At 52.9% G+C, this 18760-nt stretch overlaps 1 protein-coding gene across 2 annotated transcripts in view; it reads right to left on the reverse strand.

The window, feature by feature from the left end:
- Nucleotides 1–18760, reverse strand: part of Camta1 (calmodulin binding transcription activator 1) — a 762517-nt gene that overhangs the window by 494823 nt on the left and 248934 nt on the right. The window contains exon 4 of one of the 2 annotated variants that reach the window (XM_076861374.2): nucleotides 8136–8203. In XM_076861374.2, the coding sequence (XP_076717489.2) occupies nucleotides 8136–8203 (68 nt within the window). Of the gene's footprint in view, nucleotides 1–8135; nucleotides 8204–18760 lie in introns of those variants that run through there. The other variant, XR_013091868.1, reaches the window with a different exon arrangement.

Raw genomic sequence — 18760 nt, forward strand, 5'->3', positions numbered from 1 at the left:
ACCATCTATGTATTATATGTGTGTATGTGTTCTACTAACGTGTGTGTGTGTGTGTGTGTGTGTGTGTGTGTGTGTGCACATCGACACACATACCACACCAAGCTAAGGTTCAGGTGGAAATTGGGATATGCAGTAGAATTTAAGAACCAGAAAAGATTTCCTTCCTTTCTTTTTGGTTTATTTTGAATTTTTTAGACAGCTCCATAATAAAGGACTGTGGAAAGTCTAAGAATAGCAAAGCCAGCAATACCTCCCAGCCAAGCTGAGAACGGTGGGAGAATCTCCAGCCTAGAATACCCACATGATTTGGTAATTACTCATTACACAGAAACTTATGAATTGCAAAAGGAGGTTTGTTGAGAGAACACGCCTTCCCACCTTGCAACACGTAGGGCCCGAGGGCCAGCTCCCTTTCCCCGCAGCAAGCCCTGATTTCCTAGGAAGCACCACAGATGTATGTGTTTATTTTTAATAAAATTAAAATAATAAAAGAAAACGCAGACAGGAGTCAGAAGCTCGCAGCCGTCTGAACCCAGAGGAGCTGGAGACACCAACATCAACGCCGCTGCGGGCTCCACCAGCACATCCAGCACTTGCACCCCTGGCTCTGAGGAGTGGGGTGAAGCCAACCCTCAGTGCTCCTGCCAGGGCCACCAGCACACATGGCTGCCACTGCCATTTTAGCAACCCGCTAAGCACCACTGCGGGCACCTGATGCTCGCCCATCCTCCAAGCCCAACCCCTGGCTAGGCAGCCAATGGCCTGCCTCGGCACTCTTCTGGACCCAGAGGCCATCAGGACGCTCTCCTGGTCTCCCTGCTGTTGGCCCTCTGTATTCTGTGATTCCCAGTGAAGAAACCGGACCCAGGACAGACCCACTTCCACATGGAGCTGAGACACCCTGGCACGGTACAGACGCTCCCAGACACTTCATCAGGACCCAGGTCACAGCCAATTCCCTGCCTCATCCTGGAAACACATATGAACAGCATGACAGGTGCCTTGCGGTCGTTCCCAGGCAGCCAGGGCTCTGGGGGTCCTTCAGGCTGCAGTTGCTGTTTGGGTAATGGTGACAGTATGGACATGTTGGATTTGCTCCGTGCATTGGGCACATGTTGAAATGCCTGCAACATGACACGACGTTCTGTTAATTTGAGAGCAGATCCCCAAGTCAGGGTAAGCGAAGGTCACCATGTTGAATTATGGCTGGCCCCATTTTCACTTACGGTTCTGCAGAACAGAGTCCCTGAAATGATCAGGGTGTGAGACTGCCCTCACGGACTTGGGCCCCAATAGCGTCCCCTACACCCACCCCCCACACACAGGGCCAGTCCCCTTCCCCACCCACTCTGCCAACAAGACACCTGAAAAAGAGCTACAGAATAACTCTGAGAATTATTTTAATTATGGAAAAACACATCTGACATAAAATTTACGAAGTTAACCATTGTAAGTGGACAGTTCAGTGGCACTAAGCGCCTCCATCCACTCCAGAACTTTTTCCTCTTCTCCAACAGAAACTGTCCCCCTACACACCAACTGCCCACCTCCCCGGCCCGTCACCACCACGCTGAGTCTTCAAACCCAGCCACTCCGATGGCCCATAGAAAGAGACCCCTGCAGCACCTGCCCTCTGTGCCAGCTCTGCACTTCACACAACACTGGGCTTCGTCCGCGTGGTAGGAGGGGTCTGGGTCTCATTCCTTTGTAGCTCTGGGGACTTTCTTAATCATCCAAATGATGTCTTCATGCTAATTTTTGCACTTCTACTCTGGCCACTCAAAAAGCCTCATCAGGAATGAGGACTTCTTTAGAAAAGCCCTGGCTCCTATCCCAAGGAGGTGGTGCCTCAAAGGTGGCCACAAGGTCACATCCCTGCACTGTTTACACTGAAGCTGGGCAAAATCGATGCCAGAGGCATAGGCCTGCACTCACAGACTGGCACTAGCCCCTGGCTCCGAGAAGTGGGGCCCCAGGGCTCTAGGGAAAGGAACCCTCTGCTGCAGCACCCGATGCTGGCCCCCTCTCCTGGGCAAGCTGCTGTGGGCAATGACTGCAGGCTGCCCACACACCCACCCCAACAAAGGGACAGTAACATGACCTTGCCCTTGGAGACCGGCCCCCTCCCTGGGAGGCAAGACTCCCACCCTGAGGACATCCAAGTCATGGAGCAGGTGCAGGCTGTGGACAAGAGGAAGTGCTTCCTGCAGTTGCTGGTTCAGAAGGTTCCAGTGAAAAACCAGCCTCTACTCAGAGCAAAGCTGTCCAAGGAAGGGACATGACCTTTGTCCTTGGAAAAACCCACAGAGCACTCCTAGGCACATTCCCACTCTGCTAAGTTGTTTATCTACAGGAGAGATCTGCTGCGCCAAGTGTTCCTGACTCAGTCAGGCTAGGTGGGGACCCATAGCAGCCCCCTAGCAGCCACCAATCAGCATGAGACAGGGAAATACCCAGGATGCCAGATGACCCCCAGTAGTTTATGGTGGTTGATAACATATTGGGAAACCATGTAGTTCAGCACGTACACCCCTCTTGGCTTAAACCAATCAGTTCAAATGAATACCCCTTTTGTACTGACCAATCACCCCTACCCAACTTGTTCCCGCCAGTGAATGTGCTGATCATGTTTTAGAGTTGTTATCTGATTTTCCCGCGGCGTGTGATGATTTGCTATGATGTATGTGAAGTCCCTGCCCTCTCCAAAGAATGTATACAACTGCTGCAAACCCTGGGCTGCGTCACCAGTTGCTGTGTGTGCATGCAGAGGACCGAGCTAGCTCGCAATAAACACCTCTTTGCTGCTTGCATCGATCTTGGGTCTCTGGTGGTCTTTGGGGGTCCTGAATTCGAGCATAACACCAGCATGGGTCAGATGGCCATCAGGCACCAAAACGAGGTCTGTGGCCAAGTGAAGGCAAAAGTGGGGACAGGGAAGATGTGTCCAGAGAGAGTAAGCACCTCCCAGCTGTGGAGGAGGGGCAAGTCGAGACAGAATGACCACGATAAGTTCATCAGTGCGGCACCAGGGAGCTGGATCCAGCACACAGCAAGGCCTGAGGTCCGGGGAGAAGCATTTTGGGGGGCACAAACTGTGTTTTAGGAAAGGCAGAAGGAGCCATCCTAGAAAGGAGGGGCCAGAGCCACCTCGGCCACCCCAGGGTCACAAGGGTGGGGACTCCACAGGGAAGGCAGGGCTGGTGGGCACTCACTAGATCCAGGGCACAAGGGGAGCGAGGAGTCCTGGGGAGCACCAGGACTGTGCTCTGGCGTCCTTAAAAAGGAGACAGCCCTCGTGGGAACCAGAGAAGTCAGAAGAAGCAGGCCAGCGGGGCAGCAGGGAAGAGGGAGGAGCCAGGAGGAGTCTGAGATCCACAGACATCCAGGCGCCCAAGGAGGCTGGCGACGGGCCGCAGACAAGACCGCGGCGGACGGCTCCAGGCACTTGAAGAGCCAGGACATGGGTCAAGAAAACCCAGGAGCAGGGTAGCCCGGATGCCCCTGCGTCTTCCTGACTCTCAGGGCTGCTTCTCCTCCTTCCCTTCCACCTCCTGCTACTCTGGTTTCACTGCTTATTGACAAAGCACCATTTAGTGTTCATTATAGAAGATTCTATTACTAGACCTTAGTGCATCAGTGTTAAGGTGCTATCTGTATCAATCCAATTAATTAATTAGACAATTAATAGCATTTTCCAGCCTCCTTCTAGCTGGTACAGCAGGATTCCTGGGAAGGATATGCCTTCCCTTCGATCTAGAAGCTTGCGTGTCCACAGAAGGTTCTCCATTTCCCAGGGGAGGAGAAATGAATGGCAGGGATTGCTCGGTTTTGCATTTGCTGCCTGCACCCTGTTCAGCTCTGCTGCAGCCCCAAGGTGGAGAGGCCTTGCTCCGTGGCGGTGTGTGTTCTGCATGGCCTCTGCCTGGGAGCCAAACCTGGTCCCAGAGAGGTGCAGGAAGCCACTGGCTGTTATGCCCAGGCCACCCTCGCCCACAAAGGGAGGCCCTGCCCATGCTGCCTGGGTCTCTGGGCTGGTTCAGAATTCGTGAAGGGAGTTGCAGAGGGATGGTGGAGCCATATCCTGGGCTACCATCTGGTCCCCATACTCACTCTGGACAGTGGAGGTGCAACATGAGGGGCAGGTTAGGGGCTCTGCAGGAAGATCATTCTGGGTTCAAGTTCCATCTCCAACACCCTCTGTGCAGCCCTGGGAGGGGGATCACACACCTTTCCAGCCCTGGTAATAAACTTAAACTTAGCGGGTAGCCTAGAGAAAATGCCCAGGACACAGTCCTGGTCAGCTGGCCAATGCTGGTGCCAGATAGGCCAGAAGAAATAACATGAGGAAGCCAGGTCTCTTCCTGCACAGACACAGATGCACATTTTCTACATTTTTTACCCTGTTCTTGCTCATTTCACAAATGTGTGTCAAGGGCCTATTGTGCGTCTGGCTCTGCTCTTGGTGCTTGGGGTACCCTGTGAACCACTCCAACATAAGATCCCTTTCCCGTGGTAGTCAAACCTGAGAGGCCAGATCATGAATCAACCAACCCAACAAAGCAACTGTGAAACCCAAAGTGCCTCAGGTGAGCTGAGCCCTGAGAACCAGGCAAAGGAGAGGGAAGGGTCCTCTGTGGGGGAGGGTATGGGGTCAATGAGGCCTGATAGAGGAGACAGATGGACCTTCCAGACAGAGGGAGGATGCTCTTCATGTCAAGATCCCAAGTTCACTGGGCAGGGCCTGGAGTGTGGCATTCAGCTAGCTCTCCAAGAGGAATTATCTCAGTGCTGAGCACACAGCAAGTGCCAAATAAAGACTTCCTGAAGGGTGATGTTTCAAGATGAAGGCCCCAGCTGCTGATAGCGCAATACAGTGGCATGAACACTCAGCACTTGGTCCTGGGGCAGCAGCACAGCTGCCCCAGCCCCCAACCCTGGGACTCCCAGCAGTAGGCCTCCTTATTAAACAGGTGAGCTGGCTCCGGGGCCCACTCTGTAATTAGGGCAATAACTGAGCAAGGGCTCTATTTATAACCCCCAGCCCTCAGCAAGCCTTGGAGACAAGCAGTGGGTCCCTCTGCAGCTCCTATACCAACATCTATATGTGAACTGATTACAACAATTAATTTAATAGGGATTCCTCCACACAAACAATGTATCATTTTATTAAGAAACTCTATAAATGTCAGTGGTGCAATTCATTTTTATTAATTTTCTAAAATGAAATTAGCAGTGGCGGCGGTGGTGGCAAACAGAAGTTGTGCTGCCTTCTCATTCAGCAGAGTATTGGTGTCATTAATTCCTTAATACCAGGAGGCCAGTTTGTATGAACTCAGCAGTTAACTGCACCAATTAATTTCAATACCGGAGATGGGTGGGGGAGTCAAACCCAACTCAACAACTAATTTAGGAAGGTCCTTGAACAAGAAGGCAACTTTTCCTTCTCCTGGGACACAAAGCTTTCAAGTGTAAACACTGAGAGCATATTATAATACTAATAGGACCGCCTAGCCCCACCCTCTGCCTTTAGGAAAAGAGTTTGTCCTTCCAGGGCCTGGGGAAATTCTGGCAGATGCTTCCTGAAGTCTGGGCCTCTGGCAGGTTGGGGACTGCCCTTCAGACAGAGGAACTGGGACACCTGTGAATGACGGACCCTCACACGTGCAAAGCAGGATCACAAATGTCCCCTCATGCAGTCCTCCCCTGGCTCTGTGAGGACAGGGTCAGCATAACTCACTTTCTACATGAAGGAAAAGGAGTGGAGCTTTTGAAGGAGCTGACATGATTTTCTTACTGTCACAGAACTTCTGAGTGACAAAGCCAGGGCTCAAACCCAAGCCCGTCAATACGGGAACCCACATTTCCTCTCCTCCCTGCATGCACTGTGTCTTGGGACAGTAAGTCTCTTGCTCCTGTTACAGCCCAAAAAGTCCCCGAGTGACTTCCACTTCTCAATCAAGACCCAGATTCTGGAGGCTGGGATGCCGTGAAACCCTCGCCTTGGATGTTCTGCAGTGCTGTAGCCCACACCAGTGCGCGGGTCTGAAGCCGGCACACTCCGGAGAGCCTTGCTCGGCTCAGGAGAAGCTCTTTCCTCCCACTCAGACTGGAGGAGCCTCTCATGGAGGAGCCAAGAGCCTTGGAGAGGCTGGAGGCTGCAGAGACAGGCACCAGGGCCACCAGGAAAGAGCACACACCTCCCTCTCCCCAAAGAACCCAGGCCAGGGCTTCTGGAAGGGAGTCCAGACCCGGCACATGCCACGGCCTGTGTCCATCCCTCAGCTGTGTTCAAACAGCGAGTCAGAAACCGGGGGAGCCCAGCAGCATGAGTTCTAGCAAGTCCCGCAGCTGGCTCTGATGGCCACAGGCTGCGGTGACGGCCCTGGAAGCTGCCCTCAGAAGGCAGAAGAGGACTGGGCTGGGTTTCCCACAGTCTGGGCTGTGACTGAGTCCACCAAATGGCAGACTGTGTCACCATGACTCTGCACTCCCCACTCCTGCCCCTCCTCAGAAGAGTGTCCTTCCTGGCCCCATTCTTGCTGGGGTTGGCCATGGACTTGCTTTGGCCGTGGATCGGCAAGCCTGCATGACACCCAGTGCCACGTCCCGACAGGGGTTTTAGCTTCACCCGCATGTGCTGCCTCGGGCTTCTCAGCCTCTCCCATGAGAACCAGTTGTCCCAGACAGAGGGAGCTTCCCCAGCCTAGGTCCTAGAACAATATGCATGGAGCAGTCCGGATCCAAAGCCACAGGCAACCACAGACCCACAAGCAGGAAATAAAAGTTTGTTATTATAAAGTCACTACATTGGGGGTTGTTTCTTACGTAGCATTACCACAGCAACAGCTGACTGATGTAAGCCATTTGGTTTTTATATATTTATTTTTTTTTAATTTTTTGGTTTTATATCAAGGAGAGTCACAGCTCCAGAAGGCTGAGGTGCTAAGGACACCTGCAGAGGGACTCTTCTCCATGTCTCAGGCTGCAAAGTCACATGAGTCAGAGCCACCCCAGGGGAAGGGGACTTCCGCCACTGATCTCCCTTTCCTCAATATCCCTAACCTCCAAATGGAACATTCTGCCCTCATCTAAAGGATGCTAACCAGAAAACCCCTGAGCTGAGGAAGTTGGAGTTGAAAGTACCTCTTGAATAAGTGAACATTCTCAAGGGGCAGATCTTTCCTCCCTGGCCCAGCCAAATCAGGCTTGTGACCAAGGGTGCAGAGGACCCACCTCACCCCTACCCTGGTTCCAGCTAGCGATCCCGGAGACGCTGTGCTTCTGTCCAAGGAGACAGCCAGCACTCCACCTCTTAGATTCCCACCTGCAGGCCAGTCACCCCGCAAGCCACACCCCAGCTAACACCCTCAGCTAACAGACAGCTGGCCTGTCACCGCCCGTGGAAAAGTTGTGGCCGTTGGAAGAGAGTGGCCACACATTTCTGAAGCTCTAGAATGTAACACACCAAAAATAAAAACTTCAGAGTTGGCGAGGAAAGAAGCTGCCTTTAACATAAGCGCTGATCCCAGCCACACTTCCCTGGGCGGCAGCCTCTGCTGGCAGGACTGGGGCAGCGGTGTTGGCGACAATTCCCTCCGTTCCCAAGTGGCAAGCGAAGTTAAATGCTTGTGGCAGTTAGTAGGTTCAAGGACATTTACTGCATAATAAACCACAAACTCAGCCACTGCTTCTGATTTGGGGAGCTTCTCACCTGAAATCAGGAGCAAGTCGACTTGCAGAGTGTAAAACACATTGAAATGAAAGTGGCAGATGAGCCAGTTTCTCTTTGAAAGGTACATTTGGGGAGAATACTAGTGGCAGGGGGCACTTTCCCAAAATAAACTCCCCTGCAGCCCCTGCCTAAAATGGCTCCGGAACCCAGGGGAAGGGTCCAGCCCTGGCCATCAGCACCGGCGCTCGAGCGCTCAGAGGCAGCGGGGCCATTTTGAGTCCATCTGGTTATCCTGGCTACAACGGCCTGGGCAGCTAACGGCACCACGGAGCCACAGGCTACCTGGCGCAATGCGGCGTTTTCCACCTGTTGCCTGAATTGACTGGCCAGATCAGGTCACCCGTGAAAGTCAACCAATCCATTCACTGTAAGTAGCGGAAAACGGCAAGATCCGGGGCCTTACCTTGTCTTAGGGGACGTGGTTAGCCATTCTTCGTGTTTCTCAAATGTTATTAAATAAGCTGCAATTTCCTGAAACAGAAGAATAAAGAGATAATAACAACAATTAGCTCACGCTGGACCCTGAGAAGTAAGAAAGCTTTGTCGCTGCCAGCCGCGGTCTTCCTCTGCCAGGCTGGACTCCGTCTCTGCCAGGAAAATGTGCCACCTGGACGCGGCTTCCATCTGATTTTCCAGTCCTGTCCACTGAACCTGCTTATGACAATGATCAAAGCACCGGGTTTCAAAAGAAGAGTCAATGGCAAGGACACAAATATTTCTCTGTGGGAAGAAAACATCAGACACACTCTCAGGTTCTAAATGGCATTAATCTGAAGGAGGGAAAAAGCACATGCCAACTACGGGTCTCCACCTGGGCAAGGTCGAGTGGAAGGTTTGGGCTGTTTTTCTGAAGCTGGACGAATCTTTCGGCTTTGTCACAAGAGACGCCGCGTTCTCTCAGCTTGATTCCCAACCCCCTGAGCCAAATCACAGAAAGATTAAAAGGAAAAGAAAAGATAAAGCCTTATTCCAGAGAGAGGAGGGAGAGAAGTGAGTAGCCTTTCCCACTACTGATAACTTGATCTACTGAGCAGTGCTTCAGAGGAGAGCAATGTCAGCCGAGTTTAAGGCAAAGAGGGAGAAAATGTGGGCACCTGAAGGTAAATTAAATATTTATAAACACAACAGCATCACTGCAGATAGAATTACTGATTTATTAATAATTTCAGTGAAAAGGCAGTGGGTGACATCAGCATAAGTCATTGCTCCAGCTCTGAGGCATGATATGGCCCATTACTTCCAGCTCCAAACAGATCTGCTAACACGAAATTGGCAGGGATCGTACGTTAAATTAAGGTTGGACTTTACACGTTTCCCTTGATCCTGGTGGGGATACAACCCGGAGCTGCTGCCCTCGACTAGCAGGGAGTGCAGAGCAGAGGCCTCCCTCTCACTCTCTCCACAGCCAGGCTGCCTTAGAACGAAGCAGCCCGTCTGCCCAGGGCCAGCAGCCTCTGGGACTTGGACTAAAGGAGTTGACACCTGTGACCACAGACACTACCCTTGGCCTTGAGAGAAAAGGAGGCACCACCACCAAAAACAGGAAGCAGAGCAGTTAGCATAGAAAACACCACGGTGTCATGCAGCCAGAAGGCCCGAGGCCCTGGTGGAGACCAAGCCTCACAGAAGGAGAATAGCCACTACCGAGAGGCAGCTGGTGAGGGACACCAGGAGACTAGCCTGCACCAGGAACCAGGGAAGAAGCAGCCTATGGCAAGAACAGCTCCCCCATCGTCCAGGTTGCTGTCATCGGTTTCCACTACAGAAATCAGAAATTAAGTCACTGACCAACCAGCACATGTCCTCTGTCCCTAAGCCTTTTCACAGTTCATTTACTCTCCTTAGGAAAATCTCCCTCGGGGTCTTGCTGCAGGGGGGTGTCACCTCCTTTGGCTAGTCCTCTGTATTTCCCAATATATCTGGCTATACTCCCTGGGGTGAGGGTGCAACGCCCCGAGTTCTGATTGCCTGGTTGTTTGGATAATAGCCCATCCGACCACAGAAGGACAGGACTATGGCATCACTGATGTATCTCCGGGACTTACAGTGTCCTGGGGCCAGAGATGTTTCTCATAAATGTGTGTGAGACAGATGGCTGGAGGAGCGGGCGGATGGCGGGAGGGGATGGGCTTGGGGGAAGGGCAGGCAGTGTGGAAATAAACACGCACTCAAGGGTGTGTGTGCTTATTCTGAAGACAGCGGAAGTGAGAGCTCGAAAGCCCCCCCCCCCCCCCTGCACAGCAGTTTCTGGAGAGCACTTGCCCGTTATTTAACCAACTCTAAGTCGCTGCAGGAGAAAGCAGCATGGGGTGAAGCGGGCACACACGGGCCGCAAGCAGCGCCAGCTCGGTACCAGCCCCACCGCTCACCAGCGTCTGGCCATCGTCCCACACACAGCGTGGCTCTGCAGCCCCTACCTATGGAACTTCCTATGGAACTGAGAGAGTAGCCCCTTCCAGGCCAGGGAATGGCGAGTCACAATACTCTGGCTGGCAAAGCCTGTCCCCAGTAAGGGCCCCTTTATCTCAGCATCTCCAGGTCTACATGATGTGAGCTACCTGTCCTGAGGCCCCCGATAAGGTAGCATGTGCCCAAATGGCCCCAGGTCAGAAGAGGCCCTGTTGCTGGGTGTACCCCTCAGCCCCTCCCACCTCTCGCCCCCGCTAGCAGACAGTGAAAGTCAACATTAGGATAACTGCTCACCCTGAGGAGTACCTGCTGGCCTCCCTCTGGTTTCGCTAACTACTCAGAGCAGGCTGTGGTTAGTGTGAACACCGTGTCTCGACTCTCTCCCCAAATCTCGGGAGACTTAGAGGAACAGGCTTAGCAACTGGAACCCTCTGATCCATATCCTTGCCCAGCATCATGCCTTAGTGACCCCGAAGATGGGGTACACAGTGCAACCATCCCAGCCACCCCTAGACATATTCTATTCTGATGACTCAGAGCATCCACAGAAGACCTTCACTAACATCCTTCAGCCATCACTCAGCCCACCCAGCAAGGCTTCCCACTGCTACTGTCCTCCAAAGAGAAAGTCCCCTGGGCCACTTTTGAATTCAGCATGTATCTATCGACACTTATTGAGCACCTACTATGTGCCGGCCTGTGAATGAGACCACAAGGAAGCCTGTAGCTAACGAGCTCACAGTCACGGAGGGTACAGCACATACAGCAGCATCAGCACTGCCCAGGGTCAGCTGTGCTGAAGCTCTGGGTCACTCAGGGTCACCGCAGCTCTGACGAGCAGCTGTGCAGGCGAGCAGAGGCCCCTTAGGAGCTGCCTGTGGCTGCCAGCCACTCCCTCCGCCCCAGACATACACAGCTGTTCCCAATCCATGGGACACTCACCCAGGACCCCAGTAAAAGCATCTGTCCCACTTAAGACCAGCTTCTCTGAGCAAAAGAAACCAACACCAACACCCAGTCCCACCTCTGCCACGCCCAAGTGGCCTGGACTTGACCGCCAGTGACCGTCACAGGCTGTTAGCGGTCTTCAGCAGACCTGCACATGTCTGGGTCTCCTCTCCAACCCCAGACCCTGCTGCCCAGCCTTCCCAACCACGGCCCTTACCAACTGGGCAGCCAGGGCCAGACCTGCCTCCTCAAAGCTTAGGAGCTGGTTGGGGAGATGGAAGAACACACCCCAGTAGACATTTAATGGGGTAGAGAAACTTGAGAGCCATAAAACTTCAGAGTAAGGAGGGTCAGCTGGGCTAGGTGGGGGTGATTTGCAGGGTGGGGGTGACACTTCATCCTCTGTGTCATCATTGTCACGCTAACATGGTGAAGTGTTGTCCAGGGTTGTGTCCTGCTCTAGGCTTAATGGGGGATAATCCCATTTATTCTTCACAAGAAACTGTGAGGTAGGAACCATGCCCACTTCACAAGTGAGGAAACTGAGGCACAGAGCAATCAAGTGACTTGCCCAAGGTCACACAGCCAGTACCTGTAGAATTGGGACCCAGACCCATGTGGGATGCTTCCAGAACCCACACTTTGCCCACTGTCCTGAATTTCTTCAAGAACAGCAGGATTCCCTGGATGGAGCACAAAGGAAACGTGTGTGGACAGCCTCCTGCTCCCCACTGACTGCCCCTCCGCCCACCTCCCTGCGGTGGACCACGAGTGCAGACTGAGCATCCCTCGACGCATCCCCCTCCAGAGGACCAGGCCCCTTCCACCCGAGGCCCTGGTCTGGTTCACGAGGTCATCTGCTGCAGCGAGCCCTTGTGTCGCTGGAGTAGGCAAGGCTGCGTGTATCCATGGAAGCCTCTGCTGAAGAGTCTTAAGGCAGAGGAGACGCCCCAGCTGAGAGCAGAAGCAGCTGTGAACAGCAGGGTCCAGCCCCTCCTCCCCTGAAGCTCTGCAAGCCAAGAGCCCGAAAGCCCAAGGAGGACCCGCGACAGAGATCAGAGCAGCTCCTTTCTCCAGGGAAGACTGAGGCCCAGGGAAGGGGAAGCTCTTGCTGAGCCCAGCCAGCTCCCGGATCCCGCGCCCCAGCGCCCAGCCCAGGCACCTCCTTTCCTGCTCACTCGCCACCTCTCAGAATCAAGTGTGGCTCAGAAGATTCACAGGAGGCGCAAGCAAGAGCAGAGGAGGCTCCAGAGAAGAGAAAACAGGTGCTCACACCAAAGCACAGGCACAAGTGCTCAGAGCAGCACGGATGGAAATGGCACTGGCCACCCAAGTTCCACAGATGCATGAATACACGGGATGTGTACATCCAGTGGAAGGTCATTCGGACGTGGTGCTGTGACCCGGATGGACCCTGAAAATGTCATGCTAAGAGAGAAGCCAGGCACTAGAGGCCACGCACTGTATGAGGCCACCCACTTGAAGCGTCTAGAAGGGCAAATCCACAGAGAGCGAATGCTAGCTGGGGATTGGCAGGGGCTGTGGGAAGAGGGGCCTGGGAGTGACTGCATCTCTATTGGAGTGACGAAGATGGCAAGACCTGGATGGCAGTGACAGCTGCATAATACTGTGGATGTGCTAAACGTCATGGGTGGTAAGTTCTCTGTTATGTGTATTTCATCACAATTAAAAAAGAGAAGGAGTGAGCATGGCGTCCAGCCCGGTGTGCTCTGGCTGAGGGGACCCCCAGCCTACTCGGCCCACACAGACAGGCTGAGCCCAAAGGGTCACACTCGCCACCCGCCAGCCTCCTCCAGTGCCCTGGCTCTGGGCACCCTTCTCTTCCTGGACCCTCAATACTGCACCTCGGAGGAGAATGACTCGACTGTCAAGATGAGGAAAGTCGCTGCAGGTGCCAAAGCAAAGACTGCCCAGCCTGCAGATCTGACACGTTCAGTTTGTCCTTTGGACATTCCAGGAGAAAAACTGCTTCCAAAATATGTTGCTTGTGTGTGGCCACCCACTTGAAGCCAGAGAGCCACTGTGGCAGAATCTGCCCAGCCTGGGGAAGGTCCCCGCAGACCAGGGAGGCAGGTGGGCCCTTCCTGGAGGCACTGACAGAGTCTCAGCAGGAAGGGCAGAGTGGCAGGACTAAGGGTGGCAAGGCTGTCCTGAGTTCTGCCTGGTCACTCCCCCACCCCCCATGGGGGACCCTACACGTCCAGTCGCCAGCTCAGGCCTACAGGCTCTGGAAGATTGCAAGCCCGTGCCAGTGGTGAGGGCTGGAGGATCTCCCACTGAGGCCACCTGGCTCCTCTGGCCCCTTCCCACCCCAGCGCCTGTGCACCAGCTCTGCCCCCAGGGCCTGGGAGGCCCTGTTCACAGCACAGCCCTGCAGGTGTCTTCTACTCCTCACTCCCCAGTGATCTCCAGTTTCTGAACCTTCTCGCAATGGCCGCAGCACTCTGGGACTTCTAGCTCCCAGTGCCATCTGTCACGAGGCCTGTGTGTGTAGTGATCCTCCCTTTGTGGTTGTGCATTGTCCAGGAGGGGCCATCTCAGGCCCTGTGTCCACGCAGAGCCCTGCACTGCCCTTGTATCCAAAGATGACTTCGGACTCCATGAAGTTGAATAAGGGAAGGCAAAGTCCTCTTCCAAAATGAGAGTGTCCAGCTCACCTCAGCCGCCCTTTCTGTGAGCCTGGGGCTGGGACAGAGAGGGTCGCGAGGTCGAGAGGAGCCCAGAGGAGGCGCAGGCGCTGCTTCCAGGTGCTCCTACCACAGGGCAGCCTGCGGCCGCCCACCAGCACTGCAGCAGCACCGTCCACAGGAATGGGACAGGAGGCGCGGATGCCAGGCACGTGTGTGGCTTTGTCATTTCTAGATGATACATTTTTTAAAAATATTTTTAGTTGTTGTTGACGGACCTTTGTTTTATTATTTATATGTGGTGCTGAGAATGGAACCCAGTGCCTCACACTTGCCAAGCCAGTGCGCTACCCCGAGCTACAGCCCCAGCCCTAGATGATACATTTTTTAAAAGTAGAAAGAAAAGGAGAAATTAATTTTAATAATGTTTTATATTTCAACTGATAGATGCAAACCCGTGTGATTCCCTAATTTTAGAAAGAAACCAGGAGCCACTTGATATTCTGTTTTACTGCTTCCTGGATCTGTGTGGTTTCCTCCCACAGCCCACCTCAACCAGACCCAGCTGTGTCTCCAGGGCTCGGTGGCTTTACACACCTGCCCTATGGGACAGCCAGTGCCACTATAGCAGGGGCCTGCAAACACGGCCTGCCTTCTCAGCGCGGCTGTGCGCCTGGGCCTGACTCAGGGTGGGAGGGCAGGTGCCACATGGCAGACCTGCCCAGAGGGCAGGGCTCACTGTCCCCTTGGTCCACCTCAGAGGCAAGGAGCTGGAGGTGGGAGGCTCCCGTCTGCTTAGGAAGGGATAAGGGAGTCCAGGGCTGAATCCAAGCTCTGTGCGCCTTCCCTTCCCTCCCAGAAGGACCTGCCCACCGCACAGTGCCTGCTGCCCACTCCACAGAACAGGCCACCGGACCAGCTTCCTCCAACAACCTCCCGAGGAGCATCCCTCAGACAAAGGGCAGGAGTCCCTTCAGAGTCTCTAGGGGACCTTGTGTCCAATCTGTCTTCCAGACATGAGTTAATGTCAGGGAGAGCAAGGGTCAGTTGAGGGGCCTTTGGTGCTTTTTGTAACAAATTAAATAACAATGTGTGTATGTATGTGTGTGTGTGTGCCCACGTGTGGGGTGTGTGTGTGTGTGTGGGTGTGGGTGTGGGTGTGGTGTGTGTGCATCATGCATGTGATAATGTATGTATGCGCATATGTGTGTATATGTTTTGTTCTTTATTCTCCTGAGTCCATGTAATAAAAATACCTCTGTGGCCTACACAATCTCACATACCTTTCACAGAGAAAAGGGTGGGTTTTCAACCAAGAGATAATTTTTTAAAGTTTGGTTTTTATGAGAGTTCTGCACAGGGTTTTATCTGTAAGGGACCGACGCTGAGGGGGAAAAAAGCCACGGCTCTCCTAGCAGCTGGCCCCAGCATCTGCTAGAGCCACAAAATGCAATTATATTACTCCCAAACGAGAAGTAAAAATATCTTGTTTCCAATACTCTTGGTTTTAAGGCTCATACTTAATGTCCTCTGGGTATTTCCATGGTGCCAGATCTCTGTGTTATGCACTTTATTAGGGATGTGTGAATGTCATATTAATGACTTCTAACCGACATGTTTACAGTGGAAGCAAATTTTCCCAGAATCCACCACTCACTGCACTTTACACAAAATAATTGGCCTTAATTTAAATAAATAAATAACCATTCCATGCCCCCTCCCCTGGTGTCTCTCCTGTCTCTGGGGAACCCCATGAGTACAGCTGGTGGTTCTCCTCCTCTGTTATAAATATTCCAACTGGGGTCCAGCCATACAGTGCCCTATCTGGACACTCCTATGCCTATCCTCTGGTGGACTTCCCAGGCACCAGACTACAAGCCCACACCCTGCACAGAAGGTTCTGGGTCCCCAGCCACAGGTCAAATCCAACATCCCAAGTCAAGGTTTCAAAGCGATGGCCAGCTCTCGTTAGAAACAACTAGCACATGGAATAATGGCTCACAGATATCTTTATTTGCACAGGAGCTAACAGAGCTCTACTCTGGCCACTTATGAAATGGACATTATCATAAATCCGAGGGTGTCCATAGGACTTCCCACAAGATGGTAAACAGCAATTCTGAATACATCGGCCTCGACTTCTGAAATCATGACGCCTGGCCCAGTTGGCTGGCTGTCATGTACACAGGAAAAAGCATGCTTCTGACCACCTAAGTGCCAACCAGCAAAGAAACAATGAGCCACCAAAGGACAGTCAACCACAGAACACGGGGGACAGTGGCGCAGTGAAGAAGCGATTCCCTCATTTATGCACTCACTGGCTCAATCATTTGATGAATTATTGAGCACCTACTGTATGTCAGGCGTTACACGAAGCCCTAACAATACAAAGACATATGAGTAATGGCTGCTGGAAATGAAGCTGGGAAAACAGACAGGCTGCTGGGTCCAGCACCAGTGTCATGCAAAGCAGCTGCGGGGCTGAATTAGCAGTGAGCACAAGCTGAGGCAGGGAGGGAGGCGACTCCAAGGAGCCACCTCCCAGCCTGGGCAGGAGTGAGCAGGGGTGGCCAGGCAGACAAGTGGTGCAAGCACTGGCCAAGGAAGCAGCGTGTGCAAAAGCAGGAAATGGAGAAGCAAGTGTGTTCAGGGCAATGGCAGCCAGTGAAGTGGCTGGAGCCTGCAGGCCTGCGGACGACGTCAGAACCAGCCGGCGAGGTTGCGGGCTCAGGAGTGCGGGGTGGACATGCCAGGCCAGGTGAGTTTCATCACAAGAGCCAGGCAGTCAGGGAAGGCTTTTAAGCAGAGGGGAGACACAGAAAGGGCCGAGCTTTGGAAACATCTCCGCAGTGGCAGTGCGGCAGAGGCGGGCTGCTGATGGGAGTTATGTTGACAGCCCAAGAGAGGGACGGGGACCCAAAGCCTGGAAAAGCGAAACATATGGGGCTGAAACCCAGCTGGCTGCAGAACACGGGGGACAGTGGTGCAGCGAGAACACTTCCAAAGCCAAGGTCACACTCTGACAGCCCAGCAGCCGAGTCCACCCAGAGAGGCACTGGCTTGGACTGCATAGTATTTTTCCCATTTGGATTATCTGCCAATTAAAAAATTGAGAGATGGGGAATCCCAGCTGCTCTTGAAACCATGAAGCCTGGCAGCGGGGCCCCATCCCCCAGAGCACCCGCTGGCTGGAGCTGGGAGTGTCCTCTGCAGGTGGGCTGGTCTTGGGCGACCACCGTCTCCAACGGCTTCCTTTCTCCACTGACAGTACCTGCCTGGACCTGCAGGCACCTGATTCTGGTCTTTGTGGCACTAGAAACTGTGGACTGTAAGGACATGGGCTGGTATGGGCCACCCAGAAAGAGATGCATCTTAGAACAACAGAGTTTTTTAACAAAGTGACATTATCCCAAACACTAATTGCCCCTGAATACAATGACATTTGTTGATTAAGCTGGACCCCAAACTGCCTCAATTTCTATTTCATCTTTATGACAGTTGTCACTCTGTTATTGTCACTGAGCTCCAATTTCACCCTCCTTTGTCCTGCTTTGTGAAACAGAAGCCAGGTCCTCTAAACATTTCCCCTCTGCCAGCTTAGCAGAACGTTAAGATTCATCAATAGAGAACGATGAGATGACCCTGTAAGGTGTCAATAGCAAGAAGGCACATCTCAGTGGCAGAGTGCGTGCCTGGCAGACATGAGGCCCTGGTTCATCCCAGCACCACAGACCGGCCAAGACACACCCCTCTGGTTTCTATCATTATTACTATTATTGTTATTATGATGTTATCACCGTCACTCTGAGTGGGAGCCCGCACAGATGGGCATAGCCACCCCTCAAGACATGCTCCTCCTGTGATAGACCAGCTCCGGCCCACTGACCCACGTCCCTCTCAGGCCGCACATTCCTTTGGTCACTACACACTCTCTGCAGAGGTCTGAATTTCAGCACTGGGTGAGGGGTCTTTGCACCCTTGGTTTAGCCTCTATCTGCCCCTCCTCGACCTAGAGGTAGTAGTGGCTCTTTCATACCAAGACTCCAGGAAACCTTAGAATTCCTTTTGAACACTGTTAGTAGGCAGCCACCTTCTACAGGTTAGCAATTCTTGATGTCAAATGCTCTCTCTTCAAATAACCAGTGTGGGTTCCACCTCCTGAATGGACCCTGACTGATAGGAGAACCGCCCACAGACCAGAGGACACTCACCATGGCGTCTCATCCTGGAAGGCAGACTAAAAAGTATAAGGGGAACAAGAACACCCCAGGGGGAAGAGGCACACATTGGGGCAAATGTCCAAATTGTCCCAGTGAGGACTTTACAGCAAGTGCCCCAGGCACCAGTCAGAGGGCAGTTGAAGACACCGAGGAAGCTGTGTCCCACACCCCCTTCATGAGAAGACCTGAGTCTGCCTTTTTGGAAGATGAAAAGCATTTCTTCTAAAGTTACTCCATCCCTTTTGTCCACATGACCTGGAGCAAGTCAATTGACAGCTCTGTGCCTCACCTAAAATACGGGACAGCACAGTTGTACCCCCGGAGGGACCACAGGCAGATCCATGGCCCATGTGAGATCACTGGGCTCGACTCTGCTTCACTGAGGTCTAACTGACAACCAATAACGTGCACCTGTTTTGAACGTAGAGCCCGTGAATGGGAACAATCGAAGACATTATAGGTCTGTCACCACATTCACAGTACGAAAGGTTTTCAGCACCATAGAAAGAAAATTTCACTGAGTACAGAAATCTAGGCTTATGGTCCCCCACTTGGGCCTCAAGACTCCACCCCACTGTCACCTGGCTTGCGTGGTTTCTGAAGGAAGTCACAGTTTCCATCTTTGACTTCTCCCTCGTAATTGTCTCCCTCGTGCCCCACTGGGTGGCTTTGTCACTGATTTGAATCAATTTGATCATGATGGGCCTTTCCATGGTTCTCTTCATATTTGTCTGGCGTGGGTGGGTTGGTCTTCTTGGATCAGTGGGTTTACAGTTTTCCTTAAGTTTGGAAAACTGCCAGCC

This window comes from Callospermophilus lateralis, chromosome 7, assembly GCF_048772815.1.
Source record: "Callospermophilus lateralis isolate mCalLat2 chromosome 7, mCalLat2.hap1, whole genome shotgun sequence".
NCBI lineage: Eukaryota > Metazoa > Chordata > Mammalia > Rodentia > Sciuridae > Callospermophilus > Callospermophilus lateralis.